Source organism: Xenopus laevis, chromosome 3S, assembly GCF_017654675.1.
Source record: "Xenopus laevis strain J_2021 chromosome 3S, Xenopus_laevis_v10.1, whole genome shotgun sequence".
In the NCBI taxonomy this organism is placed as follows: Eukaryota; Metazoa; Chordata; class Amphibia; order Anura; family Pipidae; genus Xenopus; species Xenopus laevis.
Window position 1 is genome coordinate 47,348,225 of NC_054376.1, and position 25,615 is coordinate 47,373,839.

The 25,615-nt window shown below is 39.3% G+C and overlaps 1 protein-coding gene across 3 annotated transcripts; it reads right to left on the minus strand.

Moving 5' to 3' along the window:
- Positions 1–1,520: 1,520 nt before the first annotated feature.
- Positions 1,521–21,438, minus strand: tubgcp4.S (tubulin gamma complex associated protein 4 S homeolog). Of its 3 annotated transcripts, XR_001935065.2 has the most exons (19): positions 20,989–21,436; positions 19,033–19,161; positions 17,878–18,000; positions 17,605–17,658; positions 15,898–15,954; positions 12,589–12,668; positions 12,056–12,257; positions 10,362–10,527; positions 9,025–9,149; positions 7,769–7,819; positions 7,283–7,388; positions 6,795–6,902; positions 5,841–5,979; positions 5,525–5,702; positions 4,604–4,738; positions 4,366–4,482; positions 3,787–3,926; positions 1,959–2,367; positions 1,521–1,879 (listed from the first exon to the last, which is right to left on the minus strand). XR_001935065.2 is itself a non-coding variant. In XM_018255370.2 (18 exons), the coding sequence occupies exons 1-18, from the start codon at positions 21,064–21,066 to the stop codon at positions 2,355–2,357; spliced, it is 2,001 nt and encodes a 666-aa protein (XP_018110859.1). In that variant the 5' UTR covers positions 21,067–21,436; the 3' UTR covers positions 1,521–2,354. The 3 variants fall into 3 exon arrangements, 2 of the variants coding, with proteins under 2 accessions (XP_018110859.1, XP_041444202.1); XM_018255370.2 differs by having other exon boundaries at positions 1,521–2,367; XM_041588268.1 differs by lacking the exon at positions 6,795–6,902 and having other exon boundaries at positions 1,521–2,367; positions 20,989–21,438.
- Between the last annotated feature and the right edge of the window lie 4,177 nt (positions 21,439–25,615).

The window sequence follows — 25,615 nt, forward strand, 5'->3', positions numbered from 1 at the left end:
ATTAGGCTCCTGTGATTCAAAGACTTTATTTTTTTGTGTTATATGAATATACAGGAAAGACCACTTTATTTCTAGCTGCAGTATATTCACATGTGTGGACAGACTGCTACTTATTTCACAACAGACATTTGCCATACTGATCATGAATAGTGAGTGGTCATTTTACAATGAACTCCATTTACCATATTTAAAGGGGCATTTTTGGTATAAACACACTCCTCTGTTTTGCAAAACCCTAAATGATTTGTCATGATTTTACTAATATCTTTCAAGTGTCTTTTACTAATATCTTTCATCTGTTCTCCCCTCCCCTGTGCTCTTTCTCCTTTGTTTCTTCCATTCCATCAGGTGTATGAACTACCACCCACCACTGGCTGCAGAAAGATTTAAAAGGGTGTCCTGGGAATCAGCTGTTCTGTACACAATCGGGAAGTAATATCTCCATTATCTGCAATTTGGCCAAATTCCTGTCTGCCAGTGTAAAGGTAATGGCACACATTGCATTTTCTCTGCTGGCACAAACACACTGGAGAAGAAAATTTTAGCTGCCCTACTCTCCATTTCTTTGTACATTGTCAGGACTATAATCTGCCTGTGCTTTTTATTTTCTTATGCAGAGATCTGCTCCATGTGCATTCTGACAGATGGATTACAGGCCTGTCGTTGCACGCACAAATGGAGCGTAGGAGTGCTTAATCACAGTATTGCCAGCCGAGAAAACATGTGTCACTACCCTATTCCTGCTAAGCCTGGCTGTGGGTGGTTCCCGGGCGAGTGCCAAAAGTTGCAGACACAGGAAGTGGTCACCAGTAAAAAAAAGACATTACAATTACGATCGTTCCTGAAAAAGATCTTTCCAAGAAAGATTGTTCGTTTCAATACACACGTGTAGAGCTGAATCATCTGATATACAGGTAGAAACAATTATAATTCTACCTGTATCTGACATTCAGCACTAACAATGGCCGATGTTCGGTTGCCTTCAAAGGCAGGCAATCAAAATTTGCCTGCCTGCCGTTAAGGTGCCCATAGACGCACAGATAATATCGTACAAAACGAATTTTCGTCCGATATTCGTTGCGTGTATGGTGGAAAAAGAGCCGACCGATATCCAAGTCTTCTGCCGATCGGGCTGGACGGAAAATTTTGATCAGGTGCCTTTGAAAGGACCCAAATATCGCCATTGTTAGTGCTGAATCATCAGATACAAGTAGAATTCTATTGTTTCTTCCCGTATATCTACCTGTATAACTGACAATTCAGCTCTACACGTGTGTATTGAAACGAACGATCTTTCTTGGAAACATCTTTTCCAAGAAAGATCGTAATTGTTACGACTATGGCCACCTTAAGTCTGATGCTGATATCTGTCAGCTTGTTTCCCACCATACACGCATCAAATATCGTACAAGATTATTGGTGCGTCTATGGCCACCGTAACCCTCTCCTGCACAGATATGAAAGGGGAATCCCAGAATACAATATGAGAGAAGAATAATAAAAAAGGGAAATTAGTCACATTGCAGCAATTCCCAGTTATTTATTTGTGGTTTTACACAATGTATTCCTTTCTGATCCTTTCATCTGGGGATGTACAAAATTCCAGATTTGATTAGAGTTTCAGCCAAGTCAAATATGTCTATGGAAAGATGATTTTCTGTATATGCAAATTAGGATTTGGAATCCCAAAAAAATGGGCATATCCACATTAAGATATTTTGCCCTGTTTATAATGGAATGTATACATGGCAGCTGTTAGAAAGGTCAGTAACCACAGCAATAAAGCCTAAACTTTTTATTTGCATCAGTATTATGTCGTTGATTCTCTTTCTATAAAGGCCCTTGCACATAAATTCTACATTCTGATTTTATAGGACACCTATCACCCCTGAAATGTCAGTCCCCAGCTCTGGCAGGAGAAGCATTTCCGGGGTGATAGGTGTCCTTTAAACAAAGACCTAAGACTTGATTACAAGCATTAATGAACCCCAAATTCGGGAACGTGATGAATATTTACAATTACCAGGGTTGGAGACCTAGTGACATCCACCTAAATTTCTATTCAAGACAGGAAAACAAACACCCCAAACATTAAGTGCAATATAATGGGAAAGGACCAGTGAATCTGCTGTAATGAATGTTCTTTTCGCAAAGCCATTTTCATCCATCTTGCTCAGCTGTAAATATTAGTGCATTTGCTCCACCTGCTCAGTGTTGTACTGAAATAAAACAAATACTGGGAAATCTTGGTGCCTGTCTTGATGGTTTTCCCTGTCTTCCTATATTGCTGCATCCAGTATCTGTCTTTAAAGCCAGAGTATCGATAGCACTCTGCTGGCCTTTGAATCTTGTCTTCATAAGCCAAAACTGTAAAAAAAAAAAAAAAATACATTTATATATTCGTGTTAGATTGCACAAAATGCCAAACAATTACACAACAAGCAACTGTTCACTTCTGTAAAGGTCAGAACCAGTGATACCCAACCAGTAGCTCGAGAGCAACATATGGCACACAGTGGCCTCAAAGTAAGTGCTTATTTTTGAATTCCTGCCTTAGGGGCAAGTTTTGGTTGCATAAAAACCAGGTGTACTGCCAAACAGAGCCTCCTTTAGACTGTCTGTGAACATAAAGGCTACCAAATAGCCAATCACAGCCCTTATGTGGCAACCCATGAACTTGTTTTTCATGCCTGTGTGGCATTTAAATGTGGCTCAAGGGTGAAAAAGGTTGGAGTCCCCTGGTCTAAACAATCAGTAGTGCTGATAGAGAGGATGTGGAAAGCAAGTTTCATCAGCAGACCGACTGCCTTTTCTTAGTGGTACTCCAGGTGGCAGTGATGGTCTATTGAGAAGTTGCGCCCATATTTTCATAGGTGTATAGTAGTGATGGAAGAAGGAAAAAAAAATATGCGAATTTACCGAAAAATACACAAAACGGTGAAGAATTCGCTTAGCGCATTGAAGTTAATGGGCGTCAAAACAATTTTGATGTGAGCAACAATTTTTATACGCACGACTATTTTGTCCAAATGCATTAGTCAATGGGCATCTCAATCATTTTGACGCACAACAAATTGTATGCGCGTGACTATTCTGACGCTCAACAATTTTTGTTGCAGCGTATTTGCGCCGCCACAAATCTAAGCCTGCTGAATTTATTTGCCCATCACTAGTGTTTAGTATTCAACTGTACTGTACATAATATATGGCCACTTTCCAATTCATTAAAAAAATGCCAGTGGTTTTAAAGTTATTTCTAAATGTATGCAGGGATAGCTGAATTGTCTTCCCTATACTGCTGCCGCTGTCTATTGAACAGTTGATCTGTCCTGTAAATAACCTTAACTACAGGACAGCTGACCTGCTCCATTGTTTCAAAAGTTGGAACCAGCAGTACAGAAAAGGCTAGCTAATTTTGTTTTCAACAATTAGAAATAGTTCATAATGCCAGCTTGTCCTATAATGGTAGAGTAAATATTGTGTTGTGTGTGGACCTCCTCACCAATCGATTTTAATGCATACACCTTGGCATAAAGCTCAATTTAGGTCCAGCATATGAAACGAGTTTGGTTCCAGAAAAAAAAAAAAGCTGAATATCTCTCAACCATAATCATCAATACAAAGTATTCAGGATATTTGCCAAAATATCTCATTGGCCAAAGGACAGACAGCCTCTATGAACAACTTCAATTGTATGTTCCTAAAACATCAGAGGACATTGTCCCAATGAAATGGGGGCAGAGCTTCTTTGTTTGTCTTGCAGTTATCCACAAACAATATTCCTACCTGCCAAGTGTGCCTCCTGCTTGTGTATAATATTTATTATAGTCTAATCTGAGCAGAAGTTGGGCCAGGTCAGGGTTGATCTGGTGGTTCCTCACACTGGAGAGAATTCTGAATAGAAGCGACGACTGACAACTGAAGCCCTAAAAATAGATATAAGAAGGTGAAAACCACTTCTGTATAATTCTACCAAAAATAAGGTTAATGTACAATTATAGGATCTATTATCTAGAAGTATTATAGTAGAAAGCAGGACAAATCCAAGGCAGTAACTATGACTGCAAAGTGCTTTTATTGGGGAAAAGTGTTCCACAACATGTTTCGGGCGTTGGCCCTTTATCAAATGTGATCTAGAAAGCTCACAAATACATCAGTGCCATTTCCAATAGTGTCCTAGTCAAACACATGATTGTTTCAAACAGGAAACTGCACTTGATCTGGTAACAAAGCAGAATCAATGTTTGCTAGGAAAAAACATTGCCATAGTGATCAAAATGACAAAAGATCTCTTATCTAGAAAATCCTGGGTCCCAAACATTCTAGATAAAAGACGCGCCATAACTGTATAATGAACATACCTACCTTCACAAGAATATCTAGCTGCCCAGCTCCACGCTCATCCAGGGGGCCGAGGTTTTGGCTGACTAATGAACAAAAACTATGGCACAACTCTAAGATTTCATTTAAACAGTGGAAAACCTGGGGGAAGACGACACAGAGTATATCAGCATTAATTGATAGATTTCTTGCCAATGTGTTCATTGTAGCCCTGCAGTCCATTGTTCCCGTAGGTACCATCGTGCATTATTTGTACACTTACAGGTTTGAGCAAAATGAAAGACTGGGCCAACAGATTACTTAGGAAGTGGTCATGTGCCAGGCGAATGCTCTCAAAATCCCGCGTTGAGTTGATTTGCTGCAAGAGTTGAGAGAACTGAGACTCCAAAACATCCACCTAAGAAACGGAACATAAAAACATTGTGATGCACCATATGCACTTATCAGTGCTGCACACGTCTGAACATATTTATCAATGGGTAAAGAGACAATTTTCCAACTTTGGACTCTTGAAACAATGTTGCAGAAGCCAGCGAATTAACAGACCCAGTGGAGACCTGACTTCTGTTGCATTGTTTGAAGCAGAGAAGAGAAAGGGGCAGATTGATACTGCTTTTCATTGAGTTACATTTACAAGTAACTTCTCAACCAGTGAACATTTTTACTAATTTGCATCAGACACGTGCTTAGAATTAGGTTTCCTTAACCAAAAAAAGAATATTATTGAGTAGAGTTCCCCTTTAACAGATTTTTAAAGCTCACTGCAAAATTCCTCAGAAAAGGTCACTGTTGTTGAGTCTTCAGCCAATAATAATAGCAGCTGTCTCATCATTGTTATCTCTTGTTTCTAAATAAGCAACAATCTCTCAGAGCAGATGCATAGATTTCTTTAGGTGACAGTTAACTGAAGAAGTCGATTGCAAGAGAATGCAGATGAGACCCAGCAGCCATATTTCCAGGTAGCCAGGTTACTGCCTCAGCAAGCCCACCAGCTGCCATGCAGAAAAGTAACATTAAATATAAATATATATACTTGGTGTTAGTTGAAGAATAAAGCTTACAGCAGCGAGGCCGATTCTGATATGAATTTGGACATCCCAGGCTTAGTGATTAATGCCACATTGACCCAGTGCAAAGAATATTCACAATGTAGGTGTCCTTTTTATGAAGCGCTTGTCCTCACCTGCAAGTAATACTGAAGATTATCCACCAGGAAAGCCATGTGGTTACGTAACCGCCACTTGATGGCATCGGTTTTATTTGACTCTAAATGTTTTCTCTGCATCTGAAGAGCCCAGCAGTGCTGAAGTTCTGACTGCACCCGGCGCACACTCAGTAGATACTTGAAAACGACATTGTACCTAACAGAGAATACAGTGTTTAACCTCACCAGTAAATGCATTCTTTATATACAAATATGTATCTGAGACCTTCTGTGTAGGTAATAAATTCTATGATTTCAGTGCAAATGACAGTTTCTTAGATCCAGCTCTACTCACTTCTCCAACACTGCTGGCGTAAAGAGAATATGTAAGGGCCACTGTACTTTATAGGAGAGGCCAAGGGCAGCCCATCCTGATGTTGGGGCTTCTCTAGGAGACGTATCACGAGATGGACCTTCCCGGGGCTGGGACATATCTAGATGTAAGAAAAAGGATATATTTGTACAAACGCTGCTAATTAGTATAACACTGTAAAGCTGAGCTGTCTGCTGTCTATCATCCAATTCCAAAAGGTCTCTGTAAGGGCTCTCGTTTTTTTTCCTGTGCTCCCCTGCATTGCAATTTCTTCCGTTCAGGCGCAGGAGTAGAAGCACTGAATTATTGTCAATGGGGCTGTACTCACACAGACGCATGTAAACGCCAAACGCAGGTTGGTGATGCAGCATGTTGCATTTTACCTGCGTCTGTGTGAGTACAGCCCCATTGACAATAATTCAGTGCGTCTACTCCTGCACTCCCCTGCGGCTGAATGGAAGAAAGCGCAACGTAGGCGAGTGCAGGTAAAAACGCTCGTCGGTAAGAGCCCTAACTAACTTTCTTTGGCTTGGAACGCTGTAAGGCCATGGTACATTTCCAGGCATGTTAACAGCAATATTGTCAAATTGTTCTTTAAGCATCAAAAATAACAAACATAAAAAATTAAAAACTTAAACAGTAACCACAAATGTGTTTAAAAGGAATGACAATGTATGCTACAGATCTTATCTGTTATCTGCTGTGTATCCTGTGCCTTTTTTTTTTACTTTTTCAGCTTTGAATGGCTGCCCCCATTGCTACACAGCAGCTTCTTTATATAAACTATAGTAATGTTTCTGAAGCAAACTCACCAGTTTTACCAGAGCAGGACAACAGTACATTATATTTTCATTAGTTCTCTTTAATTTTTTTTGGTGTTACTGTTCTTTTAAATGGTTGATTTATGAAAACAATATCAGGTAAATGCAGAGTTACCTTTATGTTCTTTTCCATGATAATCAACTGTCAGATTCAGCAGTGGAAGAAGATTGTCATCGTCTAGTAAAACTTTATGCGCAGATAATTGGAAGGCTACATTAACATCTGTTAAAAGGAAAGGGCAATGCATTCAGGCAGGATCAAGAGGTGCTACTAATAATCCAAGTACAGGTATAGGATCTATAATCCAGAATGCTCAGGACCTGCGGTTTTCCGGATAAGGGATTTTTCTGTAATTTGGATCACAATATCTTAAGTCTGCTAAAAAAAAATGTAAACATTAAATCCAATTGGATTGTTTTGCTGCCAATATGAATATAGATATGGCTCAGGGACTGTATATGTACCATGACAATAAATAAAGGCTTTTGACTTTTGGTTAACTAAATTGACTGTAAGTGACTATATATACCAGGCTTTTCAGTACATGGCTCAAGCTGTTTCAGATATGGCTGAAGGTGCTAATATGCTACAGAAGCACTAACCATGTTCAGTCACTGCAGTAGGCGGAGTTTTCAGCATATTCTGGGCAATATCTATGAAGGCCTGGAACAATTCTCCTCTCCCTAGTAAGTAGAAATCTTTAATGATCTGAAAAAAGAAATCTGAGTTTTAGTAAAAGTCTTATGCAGAAATACACTTGGATTTGGCTTGGAAAAGGGTATAAGAGAATGATCGGGTGACTATCAAGTAGAACGTGTTGTAGCCAGACACTGCTCTTGGCCATGGACTATGCAGTAAACATAAGCTATTTGAAGACAGAAATAACTCTTTGGGGATCAGTTAAGATGTTGTGACTATTGTACCAGCTGCAGATAGGAGAACAGTAGCTGACAAGTATACAGCTCCAGCCAGTCAGCAAATATTTGCCATTAAAATTTCATAAAATTGAGTCTGGCATCACATGGGAGAGCAATGGAGTTTGAGCAGGGTAATGGAAGGTTATATGTTATTATATGTTCAGTCACTACCTTGAGTTGACCCAGTAGATCTGATTCCTCCACCATAAGCTTCCACAGGTGCTAGAGGGATATGGAAAAAGAATTGTGCTTTATTGGCATATCTTAATAGGACCATTAACAGAAACTATCAATATAAAAGAACAAGAAAAAAACAATATGTATATCACACACATCCAATTTCTCTTGCCTTTTTTATTAAAGTTATCCTGTAATCCTGTAACTCCTCACCCTGACTAAATGCCGCCCCTCCATTACTGTTAAGAATGCAGGTCACCCACATAGTGATATTCTTCATTTATACTGTGCCATCACATGACACATAGCACTCTCGTGTTAAAGAAACAGTAGCACCAAAAAATTAAAAGTGCTTTAAAGTAATGAAAATATAATGTAATGTTGCCCTACACTAGTAAACTGTTTGCATCAGAAACACTACTATAGTTTATATAAACAAGCTGCTGTGTAGCCATGGGGCAGCCATTCGAGCACAGGATACACAGTCACAGGCCTTTTCTCCTTTTTCAGCTTGGAATGGCTAGCCCCATGGCTACAAAGCAACTTGTATGTATATATATATATATATATATATATATATATATATATATATATATATATATATATATATATATATATATATATAAACTATAGTGGACTTTCTTTAACAGTGCAGGGCAACAGTACCTTGTAGTTTCATTACTTTAAAACGCTTTCATTTTGTTATGTTACTTTTCCTTTAAGGTAGCCATACATGCAGAGGCACTTGTTTGGCGATGTTGCTAAACGAGCAGATCTCTCCCTGCCCACCGAAGGCCAAACCAATGCGGTCCTCGATTCGACAGGGTTTTTAAACTTGCCTGATCGACATCTGCCCCGAATTTTGGCAGCTTATATCGTCTGTGTATGGGCACCTTTAGTCCCTACACCAGGAGTGTCCATACTTTACTAATGCGTGGTCTACTTTTAGTGATGTCCCATTATGATCTACAGTACATTCATAAAAACATTGTTAGCATTCTGTTCCATGGAAAATATTACTTAAATATTGATTTATGAGAAAATGTATATTTCTTATGTAACCATAACATGATAAATATCTGAATGAAAAGCATAAAATAAGAGGAAGATTTAGACAAGTTGTTTGTTGACAGTGTCTTGAGATCTACTGATTACCAACTAATAGTAGTTATCTATCACTTTAGGCTAATTCTGATACTGAACAAATTTACTGTGCTATGATGTTACCCAATCGTTTGACATATGCTCACCTCGGCTACTGTGCTTCTGATTCGGTCAAGAACAGATTCAAAATCCACCAAGCTGAAGACAGGCTGCTGCTTCAGTCGATGTAGCTCTGCTGCAAATGTATCTTCTTGGTTTTTTAAGATGGAACCTGTTGAACAGAGCTTCAGATGAACATCTGTTCTGTAATAATTCAAGCAACAACCCATTTGTTCCAGGACTGATTTTCAGTATAAATACTGGGTATTATTATGGCAAATTAAAGGAACCGCAAAAAAATAAAAAATATATATATATATCCGATACAAAAGGCAAAGGTAAACAGGACCCTGCTCAATAGAGCTTACACTCTTAAAGAAGAAGGGGGTATGAGACACAAGGTGTGGAGATGAGCAAGATCAGGCCAGAAAAGTGAGAGTATAGCATTGAGCACTGAATTTAGTAGGGCTAATATAGTGTATAATGAGGGTTTGCTAGGATAGAGGTTAAGCATCTCTAAAGAGATGTTTTGAAAGATCATTTAAAGGCAGACAAATTGGAAGAAAATCAGATGGAACCTGGAAGGGAGATCCAAAGAAGGGGTGCAGCCCTAGCAAAGTCACAAATGTACATGAAGAGATAATGAGTGAGGAGTAAGCTCATCAAAGAGTGTCACAAGCAGTTTGGTCAGTACTGGAGATAGGATTTGCAGTTGTGAACTGCTTTGTGTGTCTCGGTCATTCGTTTGAATTCTATCCTGAAATGCAGTGGAAGGCAGTGCAGAACGGTTGCTAACGTGCATATTCCTGGGAGCAGCATTATTATGGAATGGAGAGGTGACACTCTCTGATGGAGAGAACAGATTAGTGTAGATCTCTCTGGGAATGCACGGGGTGCTGGGTCCTCTAATAAAAAAGAAAACGCTAATGGCGCAATAAATATGGACTTCTTAGCACCCTCTCAAATAATACCGAGGAGAACGTATGTAAGGAGTCTTGTCACTAAACATCAACTTTCTTCTGTAAATAAATTCAGTTCTGCTATGATTCACCTCTTAGTATTGTGGAAGGGTTATATACTATATACAGTATGTTCTACTTACTATTTGGAAATTGGGCTACATGTGGATTATAAACTGTAATTGTTTTTACTGGCAGTTTCTAGAAGACTACACAGTAAGAATAAAAGTCTTATGATCGAATATATATGTGTAACCATCAGCAAACGCTATATGCACTCAAATGCTCTGGTTGATATAAATTCTATAACAACTGTGCTGCAAACTAGAAGGGAACAGCTTACTTTCAAGAGTTTTTTTATTTACTAGGCCAACTGCACCCACTATAAGAAAACAAAGCTAGTCTGGCTCTATAAAGTCTCTTACCTGTCCTAGACATATTTACATTTTGATTCTCAAACATCTGGACGGATTCACCCACAAACAGTATCTTCTCTGCAACCCGCACTGGAAAATATGATGGCAGCATTTCTGCCCTCAGTGAAAATTGTTTGAGGGATGGGGCCAGCATGTTCTCTTCCTCTATAAGACGCTGCAAAAAGCAAATAGAACAGATGGTAAAATATAGCTTCTTACTGAGGCACAATATATATTAATGCACCAAAGGGAATATTCATTATCCCAGTACAGCTACAACAAAGTTCTTGAAATCTATAGAATGCTTTTCCTTGCCAATGGTTTTATTTGCTTTTTCAACATATTAAAGACAGATCATGAATGATATTAGTGTCTTAATAGATAACTGAAGTGTAGAGAAAGGGAAAGGAAGGTAGAGGAAAGAAGAAAAAAAAATGGCCCACACTCATACCGGAGGTCTGAAAAAGGAAAAGAAACAAACAAGTTAAATCAACAATTCACCAAATCAAATATTACTGACATTTAATTGATGATTTCCATAAGATCCTTTTTATATAAGAGAAAGATAATTGTAATGGATGGCAGCTGTGGGAGGTCGCATCGGTTAAAAAGCCACAATCCGAAAGAAATCGTTGATGCTACGAATTCCTATACTGCTACTATATTCCTATCCTATAGCAACATTCATCCCTAGGACTAATCTAGAGTAAAAGTAAAGAGAGGGTCGCAGCAGTTTGCAAGGAATATAAATACCAGGGATCACATATTTTCCAAACTTCTCGTGGCTGTCCTTAAGTATGTTGGTCGGTTTTTCATTAGTCATGATCCAATTTATTTCGAAGATGAAAATGGGAATAAAAAAATTTATTTTTTTCCAAAATTTTTGCTGCTAAGAAAATAAATGTTATCAATATTCTTGCACAATTATTAATATTGGGCGTCTTAATGTTCAGTAGAGCGTTCTGTGGATTTTTCTTAAGATTAATTTGTGTCACTGAAAATACAATATTATAGACCCGACACCAGAACCTTTGAACATTAGGACATGTGCGTCATGGACCCTGTTTGACCACATCACCTGAAACATTCTCCACTGAATTCAGGATTTATTTTGTTTAAGCAAAAGGGAATCATGTACCAGCTTGCTAATACTTTATTAGCTGTTGCTAAAAATGATTTCTTTCTAGAGCAACTTGCTGTAGAGTCTGGAGCCAAGTTTCCTCAGTAATAGTAGTATTAAGGTCCTTGTTCCATGCTAAACATGTATGGTAAGGGAGTATTTGTAATGGGTATCATGGAGCATTCGGTATAAGAACCCTTGAGTAGGGATATTTAATGCAATGAAATATGAGGGTGATAAAGAAGGTGTTGTCTTTATTAAATGTTCATACAAAGTGGCTTATTTTCCAGTAGCGAAACAAATCCGAGGATGGTGGATTATAGGCTTCTTGGTTTATGGATCACGTTTTCAGACCGGATACAGTATAGAAGTGATATATGCTATTGAAACCATTATCTGTCCACCACTGAAATGATTTGCTGGATAGTCCTGGGGAAAATAGGGGTTCCCTAGAATCGGTGCTCCTGGGAGGGTTGGTGTAATAAATTTAACTGGGTACTTATATTTATCCCAGATTATAGAATACTTTTCATATAATATTACATTTTGGTTGCTAAACTGCATTTACTGTATAAGGTCTCACCAAGTCTTGCAGTTCTCGCAGCTGCTTTCCAGTAAGACCCCCAATGCCTAAGTCATCTTCCTCTTCCTCAGATGCTGCAACTAAATTTCCAGATGATGGTCCTTGCCTAACAAAGAACTCCTCATACTGGTCCAGCAGAAGTCCATGAAGCATCCAGGCTGAAAGCTGCTTATACATCACTCCATGACACACGGCCAGTATCCTAGGAAAACACAATGTTCATCTATATATATGTGTGAAAATAAAAACTGGGTAAATAGATAGGCTATATGTTACACATCCAGTCACTCCAGCCTTTATACATTACATTTTTGGCTAACTAACTATATTAGAAACATTTTTTATTTTGCACAACCTATCTATTTACGCAGTTTTTATTTTTACATTGAACAATTCCTTTAAAGTCTGTGAATGTGCCTGCCATCAAGCATACATTACAATTTTAGCAGGTTTAGTTTAAAAGTGTGAATCCAGCACTGATGGGGAAGGGGCAAACAAACGCAATGATGGGAAATTCAAATAGCATTTCATACTTTTCTAATGCGTTGCGTACAGGTGGCAGCCCTCCACAGCTGTGCTTGTACACAGTCTCCAGTATCTGACAGCCATGAATCTGGGAACAAAGCACATTGATGTTATGCTGGACAGAACCATCAGAAAATAAAAGTTATAAAATGTGTTGGATCAAGAGCCCAAATCTAGAACACATTCTTTTAGAAGTCAATACACTAATGTAAATTTTTCTGCAACTGGGAAACGCTCCATACCATCGTGAACCACCTGTGCCAGCAGGTATTGACTCCAGTAGTAACTGCCGGTCGTCTCCCACATGGTCAAAAAACACTCAAGTATGCAAATTTGGCCATACTCTGCCCTGTATGTGTACTGAGAGGCGGTTGCCATTAAAGGAGAAGGAAAGGCTAAAACTAAGTAAACTTTATCAGAAAGTTCTATATAAATATACCAGTAAACCCTCAAAGTAATGCTGCTCTGAGTCCTCTGTCAAAAGAAACTGCATTTCCCTCAAAGTAATGCTGCTCTGAGTCCTCTGTCAAAAGAAACTGCATTTCTTTCCTTCTACTGTGAACACATGGGCTTCTGTATCAGACTTCCTGTTTTCAGCTTAAACCTCCAGTGCACGGGCTTGAGCATGCTCAGTTTGCTCCGGAGCTCAGAGCTATGAGCAAGCAGGGAGAGACTCAGGCAGGAAGTGATGTCACAGCAAGATAATATGGCAGTTGCTATCCTGAACAAACAGAGAGAGTGTCTAGAGCGGTTTACTCAGGTATGGTAAAGCATTCTAAAGAATACAAATGGTGTTCTAGACTGCACTTTTGTGGCTAAACTATTGGCAATAAACTGCCTTGGTAGATTTCCTTCTTCTTTAAAGGGAATTGCTGTCAACAAGACCTTTGTGCATTTCCGGAGCACAGATTTACAAAGTGCACTGAGACTTTGTAAAAGATAAGAATAAACGGCAATAGGATGATGAACAGAGAAATAATACTGTGCCTATGGTATAACAGTAAGATAAGGTTCTCTAGCAAAACAAGGCTCTAGATTACTGTAGATGCTGTGTATGTCCTCATGAATGTCCAGGAAACAGCAGAGAAACTGACCTTCTGTTTTGAAATCAGTAGTAAACAGACATGACATTCAACTTGGCATATAAAAATGTTCTTATCTTTTCTAGTAATGTCAAGAGGTGTCAGACAGTAGAGAAATGTTAGATAATGTGAAAGCAGAATCAAAGTTTAAAGGTGCCTCCGAGATAGAGCTACAGTGTCGAGCCTGTGATCTTTTTAAGGGGATGCTAAACCTTAAATAAAAGTTTAATTTCTTTTCTTTTTATTTTCTATGAAACAGTCAGGGAACACAGGTTACACAGCAATTCCCTTCTCTGTACTTCTGCATAGAAATGAAAAAACTTCTATATAGCCAGCCTCAGCCAGGTTTAAACAAAAGTATATAGAGAGACAAATCATATCACTGACACCATATTTTTCATATTCAACAGAACTCTGTCATGGGTCAAAAAAAAAATCCAACTTGTGCATACAAATACACAGTAGTACAGGTATGGAACCTGGGGTTTTCCGGATAACAGATCTTTCCGTAATTTGGGTCTTCATGCCTTAAGTCTACTAGAAATTAATTGAAACATTAAATAAACCCAATAGGCTGGTTTTGCTTCCAATAAGAATTAATTATATCTTAGTTTGGATCAAGTACAAAGTACTGTTTTATTATTACAGAGAAAAAGGAAATCATTTTTAAAAATTTGGATTATTTGGATAAAATGGAGTCTATGGGAGACAGCCATTCCGTAATTCGGAGCTTTCTGGATATCGGGTTTCCGCAATAGGGATCCTGTACCCAATATTTACTATTTCCACTGAAATGCAGAGAATACAGATAATTCATCATAGCGATGGGCTACTAAAAGACATTCAAAAATGTCTTCTATTGTTTCCTACAAGACAGCCCCCTACAAGCTGTACCAGTCATGCAGTCACTTAAGTTTTCAATAAGTCCTGAATAATTCTCTTTGTACCTACTTCCAACATTTATAAGGCTTTAAATAATGCAAAGCATGCAACCCGTAAACTGTGAAAATTAACAAATTTCTGAAGAAAGTTGCATTCAACAAGTGAAGCAAAGCTTCAATAATCTACTTTCATCTGGCCCAAGAGCACTACCTGGACAGTGTCACATCATATTACACTCCTCCAAACAAGCGCCTTGGAGTGTGTTTTATACTCTGCTTGTGTGCAATAAAATACTTTCTCCTAACCAATCAATTGATTAGCAGCTATCAGAAACTAGTGAAAAGTATTAGGCTCATTTATGAAACCTGCAACTTAACTAACTAGCTTGATAAACTAGAGAGTCCTTGGTGAGGAGGGAGGCTGGGAATGTCTATTGCCACTAAACATGTTAAAGGGGTGGTTCACCTTTGAGATAACTTTTAGTATGATGTAGAGAGGGATATTATGAGACAATTTGCAATTGGTTTTCATTTTTTATTATGTATTTATTTATTATTTTTTTGTATTTATTTCAGTTATTTAGCTTTTTATTTAGCAGCTCTTTCATTTGCATTTTAAGCAATCTGGTTGCTAGGGTGCAAATTCCCCTAGCGACCATGCATTGATTTGAATAAGAGACTGGAATAAGATAGGCCTGAATAGAAAGTTAATTAATAAAAAGTGGCAATAACAATTCACTTGTAGCCTTACAGAGCATTTGCTTTTTAGAAGGGGTCAGTGACGCCCATTTGAAAGCTGCAAAGAGTCAGAAGAAAAAGGCAAATAACTATAAAAAATAAATAATGAAGACCAATTGAAAAGTTGCTTAGAATTGGTCATTCTATAATATACTAAAAGTTACCCTAAAGGTGAACCACCCCTTTAATGTACCTCCAACTACCTTTAAGAAGCCCCAAGGCAAACAAGCATATGGGGAGGGGTCATTTAAGTGCACTAAAGGGCACAAGAGTGCATGGATTTTTCATCAGAGAAGAGTACAGCAACATCATAGCCCAGCTTGATGCAGGTTGCATATCATGCCACCTCTACCTTGCACTTCCTCCAGCCCCTCTTGAATATAGTGCAGTTTAGCAAAGGCTGCAGGTCTCCAGGTGTGGCCTTGTTTTGCACACGGAGTGGGGGATTGTAAATGAGTCCTTCAGTCTTTGTCCATATTTATACACACACACACACACAACATGAAATCACTCCATAGAACACAAATGTCTTCAAAAGGCAAGAAATTTATATAATCATCAGAACCAGGGTTAATAATTTTAATAAACTAATTTTTAATTAATCTACAGACATTACCTTTTGGCTTTTGATCTGTTCCACCACTAGCATGACTGATGGAAACAGAAGGTGAAACTGTAAAGAAAAAGGGGTTATCTTTAAATGAAGACAGCATTGCAGTATGACATAGATTCTTTGTTAAAGGAAAACTATACCCCCCAAACAATGTAGGTCTCTATCAAAAGATAATGAGTAAAACAGCTCATGTGTAAAACCCTGCTTCATGTAAATGAAAGGTGACATGAGCCAATTAACAGACAGAGTTCTGCCTTTTGCTTCCTCACTTCTTCCTGTTACAGTTAGTGTTGTAGTATTTCTGGTCAGGTGATGTTACAGTTAGAGTTGTAGTATTTCTGGTCAGGTGATCTCTGAGACAGCACAGATAGAGTCACAAAATGGTGGTTCAAGGCAAGAGATGTAAAAGGGCAATATTTATGTAAATATATATTCCAGTTTGGTAAGATTCTGTAATATGTCATTCAATTTGATATAAACTATCTGTTGCTTAAGTATTCATTTGGGGGTATAGTTTTCCTTTAAAGAAAAAAAAAAAAAAAGAGAGAAAATGAAATCACAGTAGAGTGCAAGTGTCCTAAACATATCCAATAACGAAAACTAAGAAGAGCTGAATAACAACTTTATATTTTAAAGAAATTGAGAGAATTCTATAATAGTAGCATATACTGGTGTAACAATATATTTTCATGACACATGACTTTAAAGGAGACATATTATGTAAAAAACAAGAATGTACCAGTGCATTAAACTCTTTTAGATATAGAAGGAATGTGCTTGAAAAAGTTGTTTTTCTGGTTACTGCATTGAAAATTTCTGCAAAAACCTACCCATCTGTTAACTCCCTGCCTGCTGAATCCTCTGGCTGTGCAGGGGTGTGGTGGCACTGTAGGATAGGAACCATTCAATTAGCAGCTAGGCTGACCTGATAGGGAACGGAATCCTTTTGGCTACTTTGACCTACGACTTTGAATCGAACGGTTCGAACTAAAAATCGTTCGACTATTCGACCATTCCATAATCGGAGTACTGTCTCTTTAAAAAAACTTCGACCCCCTACTTCGCCATCTAAAACCTATCCGAACCTCAATGTTAGCCTATGGGTAAGGTCCCCATAGGCTTTGTAAGCTTTTTTTGTTCGAAGAAAAATCGTTCGATCGATGGATTAAAAACCTTCGAATCTAACGAATTGCAGTAAATCCTTCGACTTCGATATTCGAAGTCGAAGGATTTAACTTCGGCAGTCGAATATCGAGGGTTAATTAACCCTCGATATTCGACCCTATGTAAATCTGCCCCTTGTTGTACTGTCCAGATGCCTCATTTCCCTTCCATCTCCTGGAGGGTGGATCTGTCCCACCTTATTTGATCTCCCCAGAGACAGTTATAAATGGCACTCTCTCTGATGTCACCGCTACAGTTTTTAATAATGTAAAAGTCCTGATCTCACTTTAAAATTATGAATGCCATTTTCTTTACACTTTTGTTATGCGGTATTCAAGATGTGGTTGTTACCGATGCTTTAGCAATAATATTGTTATATAGGATAGTACCATGTAGCGCTAGGAAAGCTTTGCCAGGGAGGTTGTTCTGTACCAAATACATAGTCATGGAGGGGAATGTTAAATTACTCATGAAAAATAAGACTTGAGCTCATTAACTGCCATTAGGCTAGTAAAAGTGAAACAATATACACACTCACACATTTACCTGGTCAAGAGAATAATTAATGTGAGATATTGAAAGATGTGGATCAGCCAGGAACTGCAGACAAGAAAAATAATAAAAATGTTTAAATTGCATCCAGATTGTGAGTAAATTTATAATTATACTGCCCATACCCTGCTTTATTATTGGACTGTCCATGCAGTTAAATAGCTCACTGGCGTCTACATTTTACAAGTCAAATAAACTTAGAATATTTAGAAATGGCTCAGGAACCCAGTTTTGGTTTCTACTTCTAAGGACACTATGCTTATATACCTCCTGCTCCAGATCTAACAAGGCTTGTCTGTAAGGTTGAAGCATTGAATCAAGGCCTCTGCAAAATGCTCGCAGGTAAATGCCATGCAGGCCGACCTGCCCTTGTTGTGAGGGATGGTGGTCCTGAAAAAAAAAAAAAAAAGAAACCGCATACACAACAAATCTTAAAATAAGATCCAGCTCCAGTGTGCAATTTCAGCAATTTGGTTGCTAGAGTCCAAAGTTACCCTAGCAACCAATCATTGATTCGAATAAGAGACTGGAGTTTGCTTAGAATTATCCGTTCTATAATATATTAACAGGCAACAAAGTGAAACACCTCTTTAAGGTTGTGAATCTAGAGGTCATCTGTACAAAATGACTAAAACCAAACTTTAATATAAAACACAAGTTGCTATAAGATTTTGAGGAGACAAATTCTGCCCTTATGAGATAGACCCTCTTGTTGGTCGTGGTCACCAAATGAGTGGATCTTGATTTGACCACCCATTTGCAGAATGGGGTTGGTCTGGTTGCTGGGACCGAGGCCAAAGATCACTTCCTAACATGGATCTTTGTCCAGGATTGTCCAGGATAATGTACGTGTGCCAATGTAATACTTAAGAAAATTATCCCCTGACTCAAAAGTATTAAAATTACATCTTTATTTATATCTCTGTATTAAAAAAAAGTACATACAGACCCCATGATACTCTACCTTACGCATTTCATACCCTTTGGTACTTAATCATAGGATTGCCTATTGACTAGGGCTCGATGATTGCGGAAAAGTAAGAATGAATAGATATACAATTTTGCCACGGTGTGCCATAAAAAGTCATACAACCCTCTCATTCTGCTGTCTGTTCAATTCTGTCCCCTAATATATTTTCTGAGCAGCCTTGTAGCTTTGTACAGTGGGTATAGTGTTGTTGTAATCCGATGTTAAGGTATCTAGTGTGGAACTTGCTACAGGTACAGGGTTTAACTACAACATGTTAAAACGAATAGCTAATCATTAAAGTGGGTTGGAAGCTCACAGGTTACGAGAACACCAGGCTGATCACTAATGAAAACTCTGCCCTTGGAACCCCCCCCCCCATCAGGAGCAAGAAAGGAAATGGACATTTATTCATTACAACAGTAACACTTGTAATACCCCATTTTCACTTCTACCTGTTGCTGCACATGTCCTGTGTACTGTTCATTAAATTCTGTAAAGCGAATATAATCTGTCCCCAGCTTGCACAGCCGGTTCAACACGCTGGTTTCACCGGGATGGAGAAATGGTACATCCTGCGACACCTGAAAAAATAAGTCAGTGACCTCCTGAGGGAACCATTTTCACAGTACACAGGACAATAGACTATACATATAAAGCAAAATGGTGGTATTCAAAAACTAGTATACGGCACGTTGCGGATGGTCAATTAGCCAACTATCTTCTCCGGACCAAGGCTCATAGGGAATTAACATATCCCCTCATTACCAATTGTAATCTTTATCATTTGTATATTTTGCAGTAGGAGGGGTGGAAGATGCATATCCTATTTAGTAAATTAGTCTATAGGTCGTGTTTTGCTAAACAAAAGGCAAGCTGCAAAAAAAAACAAGAACATTGCTGTGAATACAATTCCACAGAAGTGGAACTCAACCAGAATAAAAACTAAATTACATTTTTCATTCTGAACAACTTTTCAAGAGAAGTTTATTAATAATTTTCAGTTCTTGTTTGTAAAATATATGCTACTGAATGCCTGCTTCTATTCTGTGCACAGCTGCTTGTAACTCTTGACAGGAATGTTGTAGAAGCCAGCTGACAGATGAATGAACAGTGAGAGACAGAAGTTATGGTTGGAGAAGAACCAGCAATGCAAAAAAAAAAAATGGTTGGAGCTCCCCTTAATGAGGACAATTGTAAATGAAATTGCTACTAGAAGCAGCATTTGTCTGTACAGTGTCCACCACAAATAGGCTTTATGGGCACAATGGCTGCATCGAACACCATCAACCATTGCAAACGCTTAAGATTTTAGATTCAGTTCCAACCGGGGAACCTACGTGCAAAGTTTGTATCAGATGAAGTAGGCACAAAGGTAGCACTGTGAGGCACTAACATGGGTACTATGCTCAGAGTCAGAGACATAAATATCTAGCTATATAGGTCCCTGGGCCCAGTGTCCATGAAATTGCCCCAGTCCTTTATATGAACTGGTTACCTAAGATTGTGTAATACTATTCTGCCAATTGTAAAAACCAGGGGCACTGCAGGCCCAAGTGGGGTATATTTAGTAAATATTGGAGACAAACATCACCAATGAGGTAGCCTGTAGCAACCAATCAGCTCTTTGCTTTTGTTTTCTAACGTGTAGGTGACTGTTGACATCTATTTGCTGATTGGTTGCTATCAAGCCTATGACTAAGTGTCCTAGAGACACGAAACGCGTCAGGCAAGCGATGTTTGTACAATAAAGACTTCTATTTTTATTCATCTTTTGGTCTGATCTATTTGTGGCATACTGGAGTGCCCTGCACCAACATTTGTTTGTCTGCTTGCTTTCGCAGCACATGATGGGTTTCTGCAATGTTAATAAAAAGGCCCTTACAAGGATGAGTCTGGGCTTGCAAAGTACAATACAATATACACTAGGTAAGTATGGGCTTCATGCCAGTGGTGTAACGATAGAGGCAACGGCCCCATCACTGCTGCTCTTATGCTCTTCTTCTTTAAACTCTGTCACCTATATGCACAAGGCAGGACCCCTCAGACAGGCATAGCTGGCAGCAGGCCCGGACTGGCAATCTGAGGGGCTGCTGTGGCTCCATAGAAAGTTGGTAGGAGGCTGTTTGGGCCTCTGTGTACTTGGAATGACAGGGCTCCCAGTTCAGGCCTGGCAGGCTGTTAATCTGTGGATTCTGGCAAATGAGGAGAGGAGCTGTTGTAAGCAGCTATAGAAAGTTAATATGTATTGGGCTGATGGGAGCAGTTTGGGCCTCTGTGTACTTGAAATGCTGCATTGAATCCAAGTGTAGACCTGCCTGGCGCGCTCTTGTTACGTCATTGCTGTATTCCCTGCAGAACATCCAAGTGCAGCTCTATCTGCCAGTGCTGGATGTGCTGCCACCACTTACCTGCAAACCCGTCCGCTTGTTCCAGGTGAAGATACTCCCGGGGTACCCGCTCAGAGCCAAAAGCAACTCGTGAATCATTATTATGTTATGCGGTCTCTAATGTCTGACATGTCTCCATTCATACAGCCTCCGCATCCCGCCAGCCTGAAATGCTGCCAGATCTGAACTACAAGTTCCAACATGCACCGCGAGAGCGGATCCGCGGAAGTATTCTTGCTGTACTGTATTACCCAGCATTCAGCGCTCGTCTCGTCATTGTAGTGGGTTGGTATCCTAGCAACAGTCGGGGGGATGACGTTGCTGTTGTGTTTAGTTTGTAATACTTTAGCTTGTTATTGATGTCAGTTCCATTATTTAACTGTGCGGCTGCCTGCAATAGGAAACTTCAACCTTAGCCCGCTCTAAGTGGCGCCTGTTCTAACTTTGAGAGGGCGCGTCCCATTGACGTAGTATAGGAGGGGAAGCGTAGCTGCTGGAAACAGCCTTCTTTATTTATGGGAGGGGGAGGGTTCAGTAAAGGAGATGTCAGCCTTGCAAGTGCAAGTGAACCCATTTTACGTTTTTGAGGGGACCAAAAATGGTGTAAAGTCATGGAAATGGATAATGCATAATATGTAAAATGAGTGGAGATAAATTGAGGTCTTACTGTTCCTATATTTTAATTTCATTTACCTGTTAATAAACTTGGCTTCAAACGTCATTTTTACCTGGCAGGCCAGTAAAATATTATTCAGGAGGTAACCATAGCACTGACAGGCATGGCACTGGCCTGTGTGCAGACACATGGACGGATATCGAAGCGAAAAATACGTCTTCTCTTAGGGGCACATTTACTTAGCTCGAGTGAAGGAATAGAATAAAAAATACTCCGAATTTCGAAGTATTTTTTTGGCTACTTCGACCATCGAATAGGCTACTTCGACTACGACTTCGAATCGAACGCCACCTAAAATCTACCAAGCATCAATGTTAGCCTATCCTAGCTTTTTTTGATCGAAGGAAAATCGTCCGATCGATGGATTAAAATCCTTCGAAATGCGGTAAATCCTTCGACTTCGATATTTGAAGTCGAAGGATTTCACTTCGACGGTCGAATATCGAGGGTTAATTAACCCTCGATATTCAACCCATAGTAAATGTGCCTCTTAGTGTTTTCTTGCTGATCTGGTCCATGTATCTGAGCATAGGCCGGTGCCATGTCTGTCAGGACTGAAAACAAAGTTAATGCAGGCAGAGAAGCCAAGGAGCAGCCTCATGTGCAGGCCTGGACTGAGAATCAAAATAGGCCCTGGCATTTTAGGTACTCAAAAGCCCAAACAGCCCCTCACCAGTCCAATAAATAGTAATTGTCTGTGGCAATTTACAGCAGCCCCTCTGGCATTTGCCAGAACCCTTAGATTGCCAGTCCAGGCCTGCTCGTGTGATATAAGACCTAAGGGCTCTGACGCATAGGCTGTTATAATGAGTTTTTTTTTTAATGCATTCAAAGCACAAAAAAGCATATATTGCATTTATAAGCTTTTTTTTTAACGCAACTAAGTGCATTATTGTTCATTCCAAATGCAGCCGTCGGTTCCATTGACAGTTGAATACATGTCAAGTGCAAGAAAATGCAGCATAGTGCATCTAAATCGATGCAATGAAACGCAAATGTCGTAAAACGCAATTCAGACCACTCCTGAGTACAACCAGGCAGAACAGAAGAGTGCGCCGGGCCCCCCTGCAAAAAAATCTTCAGAGGGGCCAGTGCACTCCGATCCCCATACTCGCTTCCCGTCCCGCCTCTGCTCTGCCCACGTCCTGTCTCAGCCCCACTCACTTCCCTGCCCTGAGTCCATCCACTCCCGCCCGACTTGCGCCCCCCTTCCTCACCACAGGTAATGCCTGGGGAGGAGTAACTGGTTTCATCTTCCCAAGAAGATTATTTTCCCTCTCTCCTCATGCATTCCAAGCATCAACCTGACAAAGTACTTTCACTGCAATTCTATTATCAAGGTATGTTTAAGCCATTGGGGACTTAGGAACCAGTTGTTGGTTAACTGTATGTTTCCTTTCAGTTAAGTCCTATACTATAGAATCAGATATTCTACAATTATGTTTAACAGAGGACCCTACCTATGTCTGGCCATAATCCACCAGCCTACTTAAACCTATTGTTGGCTAGGCAGCGTCAGAACTAGGGGTAGGCAGAAGTTGTAATTACCTTGCGCACACACTGAAAGGGGCGCCAAGAACGCACTTCTTCTACCGCCTACTTTACTTTATGTAATACGTTAAGTTTTAGTAGAAATCAACTTCTCCTAAATACTGAATTTCCACATAGAGAGTGGTGCAGTCAGATACACCATCTTTTTTAATTGTGTGAGAGCCCAGGTGCTGGTTACTAGGGTGCATATTACCATAAAATTACAAAATAGATGAGAGGAGACTAGGGATGCACCGAATCCAGGATTCGATTTGGGATTCGACCAGGATTTGGCCTTTTTCAGCAGTATTCGGATTCTGCCGAATTCTTCCGCACGGCCTGAACCGAATCCTAATTTGCATATGCAAATTAGGGGCGGGGAGGGAGATCGTGTGACTTGTCACAAAACAAGGAAATAAAAAATATTTTCCCCTTCACACCCCTAATTTGCATATGCAAATTCGGATTTGGTATTCGGGCCAAATCTTTCGCAAAGTATTCGGGGGTTCGGCCCAATCCAAAATAGTGGATTCGGTGCATCCCTATAGGAGACCCAATAATAGTAATGCAGTAGCAAAAATGGTTACAAAAGTTTGTTTTTAGATGGGGTGACCCGGATTGGAAAGCTGGAAGAAATCAAGGGGAAAAAAAGCAAATGATTAAAAAAAAGAAAAAATAATGGCCAATTGAAAAGTTACTTAGCACCAGTGCCTGCCAAGCACACCGGGCAACCTGGCCGGCCACCACGCTCCCCTTCGTGCGCGCACCCTCGAATGCAATGTGCACGCACATGCGCAGATCAATGGAGGGAGAGGGAAGAGCTCCAGAAGGATAGAGAGGGGAAAGCGCCGGAGGGGAAGTCAGGGAAGATCACCTGAGGGGAAAAAGCCGAAGGGGAGAATGCTGGAGGGGAATGGAGAGGGAGGGGAAAGCAGCGAACATGTACTAGGGGTAGGCAGAAGACAGTTACCTGCCCAGCGCCCCCCTTTCGTTGTGCCCTAGGCAGTTGCCTCTTCTGCCTACCCCTAGTTCCGGCCGTGTTTAGTACTAGCTATTCTATAACCTACTAAAAGTTAAGATAAAGGTGAACCACCTCTTTAATCCACTATACAATTTGTACCATGTAACCAGTTTTTTGTGCTATCACTTGTGTGTGTGTATGCCCCTTATTCAGTATGGTTCACACAGCACAAACTGCTTCATTCATCGTCCAGAAATAGTCAAATAAGTTGACCCACCACAACTGCAAACAGGAGAGATTAATATAAATGATGAACATTATACGCACACGAGTTAACTGTGCCGCAGCACTTTCAGCTTAGCCTCACACAAAGTGTGTCTGTAGATAATGGATGATACACATTTGCGTGTTGGGTGTTGTATGCTTTACAATGAAAAGTAATCATCATAGAGTAGAGACTGTGTTGAATTTTGCATGTATCTTGCCCTTTTATGTATTTATTTATAGGTCAGCCACTTAATAAATACCAGTTATACAGTTGGTAGCATACAAGGCACTTTATGTTTGTTTTTCTCCAATGTACTGTTGTCACATCTGAAGGGAGCGGATCCTTTCCAGGCTGTGAATTCTTCCATTATTTGTGGGAAAATAATGCATTACTCCTGACTGAACCTGTAACATAGTCCTTTTGTGTTTTGTAATGTGTCCCTAGTTAAAGGAAAAGTTGGAATTAAGATCAAATGCTAGAAGTTATTTTTTATGTATAATAGCAGCAATGCTATGTGATGTTTAGTTTGTGAGCATTTGTTTGGCAATTATCTGTCTTACAAATCAAAATAAGGACGTTGATATAGATGTTGCAAAAAATAAATTAAATGTTAAATTAAATGTTAATTTAATTCAACATACACCAATTGACATGTGATTCATTTTCTGGCAAAGTATAGGCAATTTAAATAAAGCTAATACCAGTTAGCTCCAATTTCTTCAGGGTTATGTATTGTCAATCTAATTTGATCAGTGATAATGTGGTTATAAGAAATTTATGACAAATCTAAGAGTCTTGTCTCTGAAGCCTGTCTCCAGGATTTCATGGATTAACGTGATGTACGTTCAGTTTGTTTCAGATTTATGGAATATATTCTCTGCAAGGAGCTATCACTTTCATGTTTGATCCTAAAAGAAAATATCAATGTATGCCATTTTTGCTCTTTGTGATAGAAAACCATAATTATACAATACAACTCATACAATACAACTCGTTGATAAAGGGTCAACAGTTTTTGTCATGAAAATTGAGTGCATGGAGTATTTCATATTGTGGCTCAAATACAGAATATAAACTAAATCATGTATCTAAAACAAATATAGAAAGTATAGATTTTTTTTTGTACCATGTTTAAGATTACAAAATACATATAGCAGTGCTGGAAAATGGTTTCAGTGTTGGATGAATACATTTTTTAGCTAATCAACTGGTA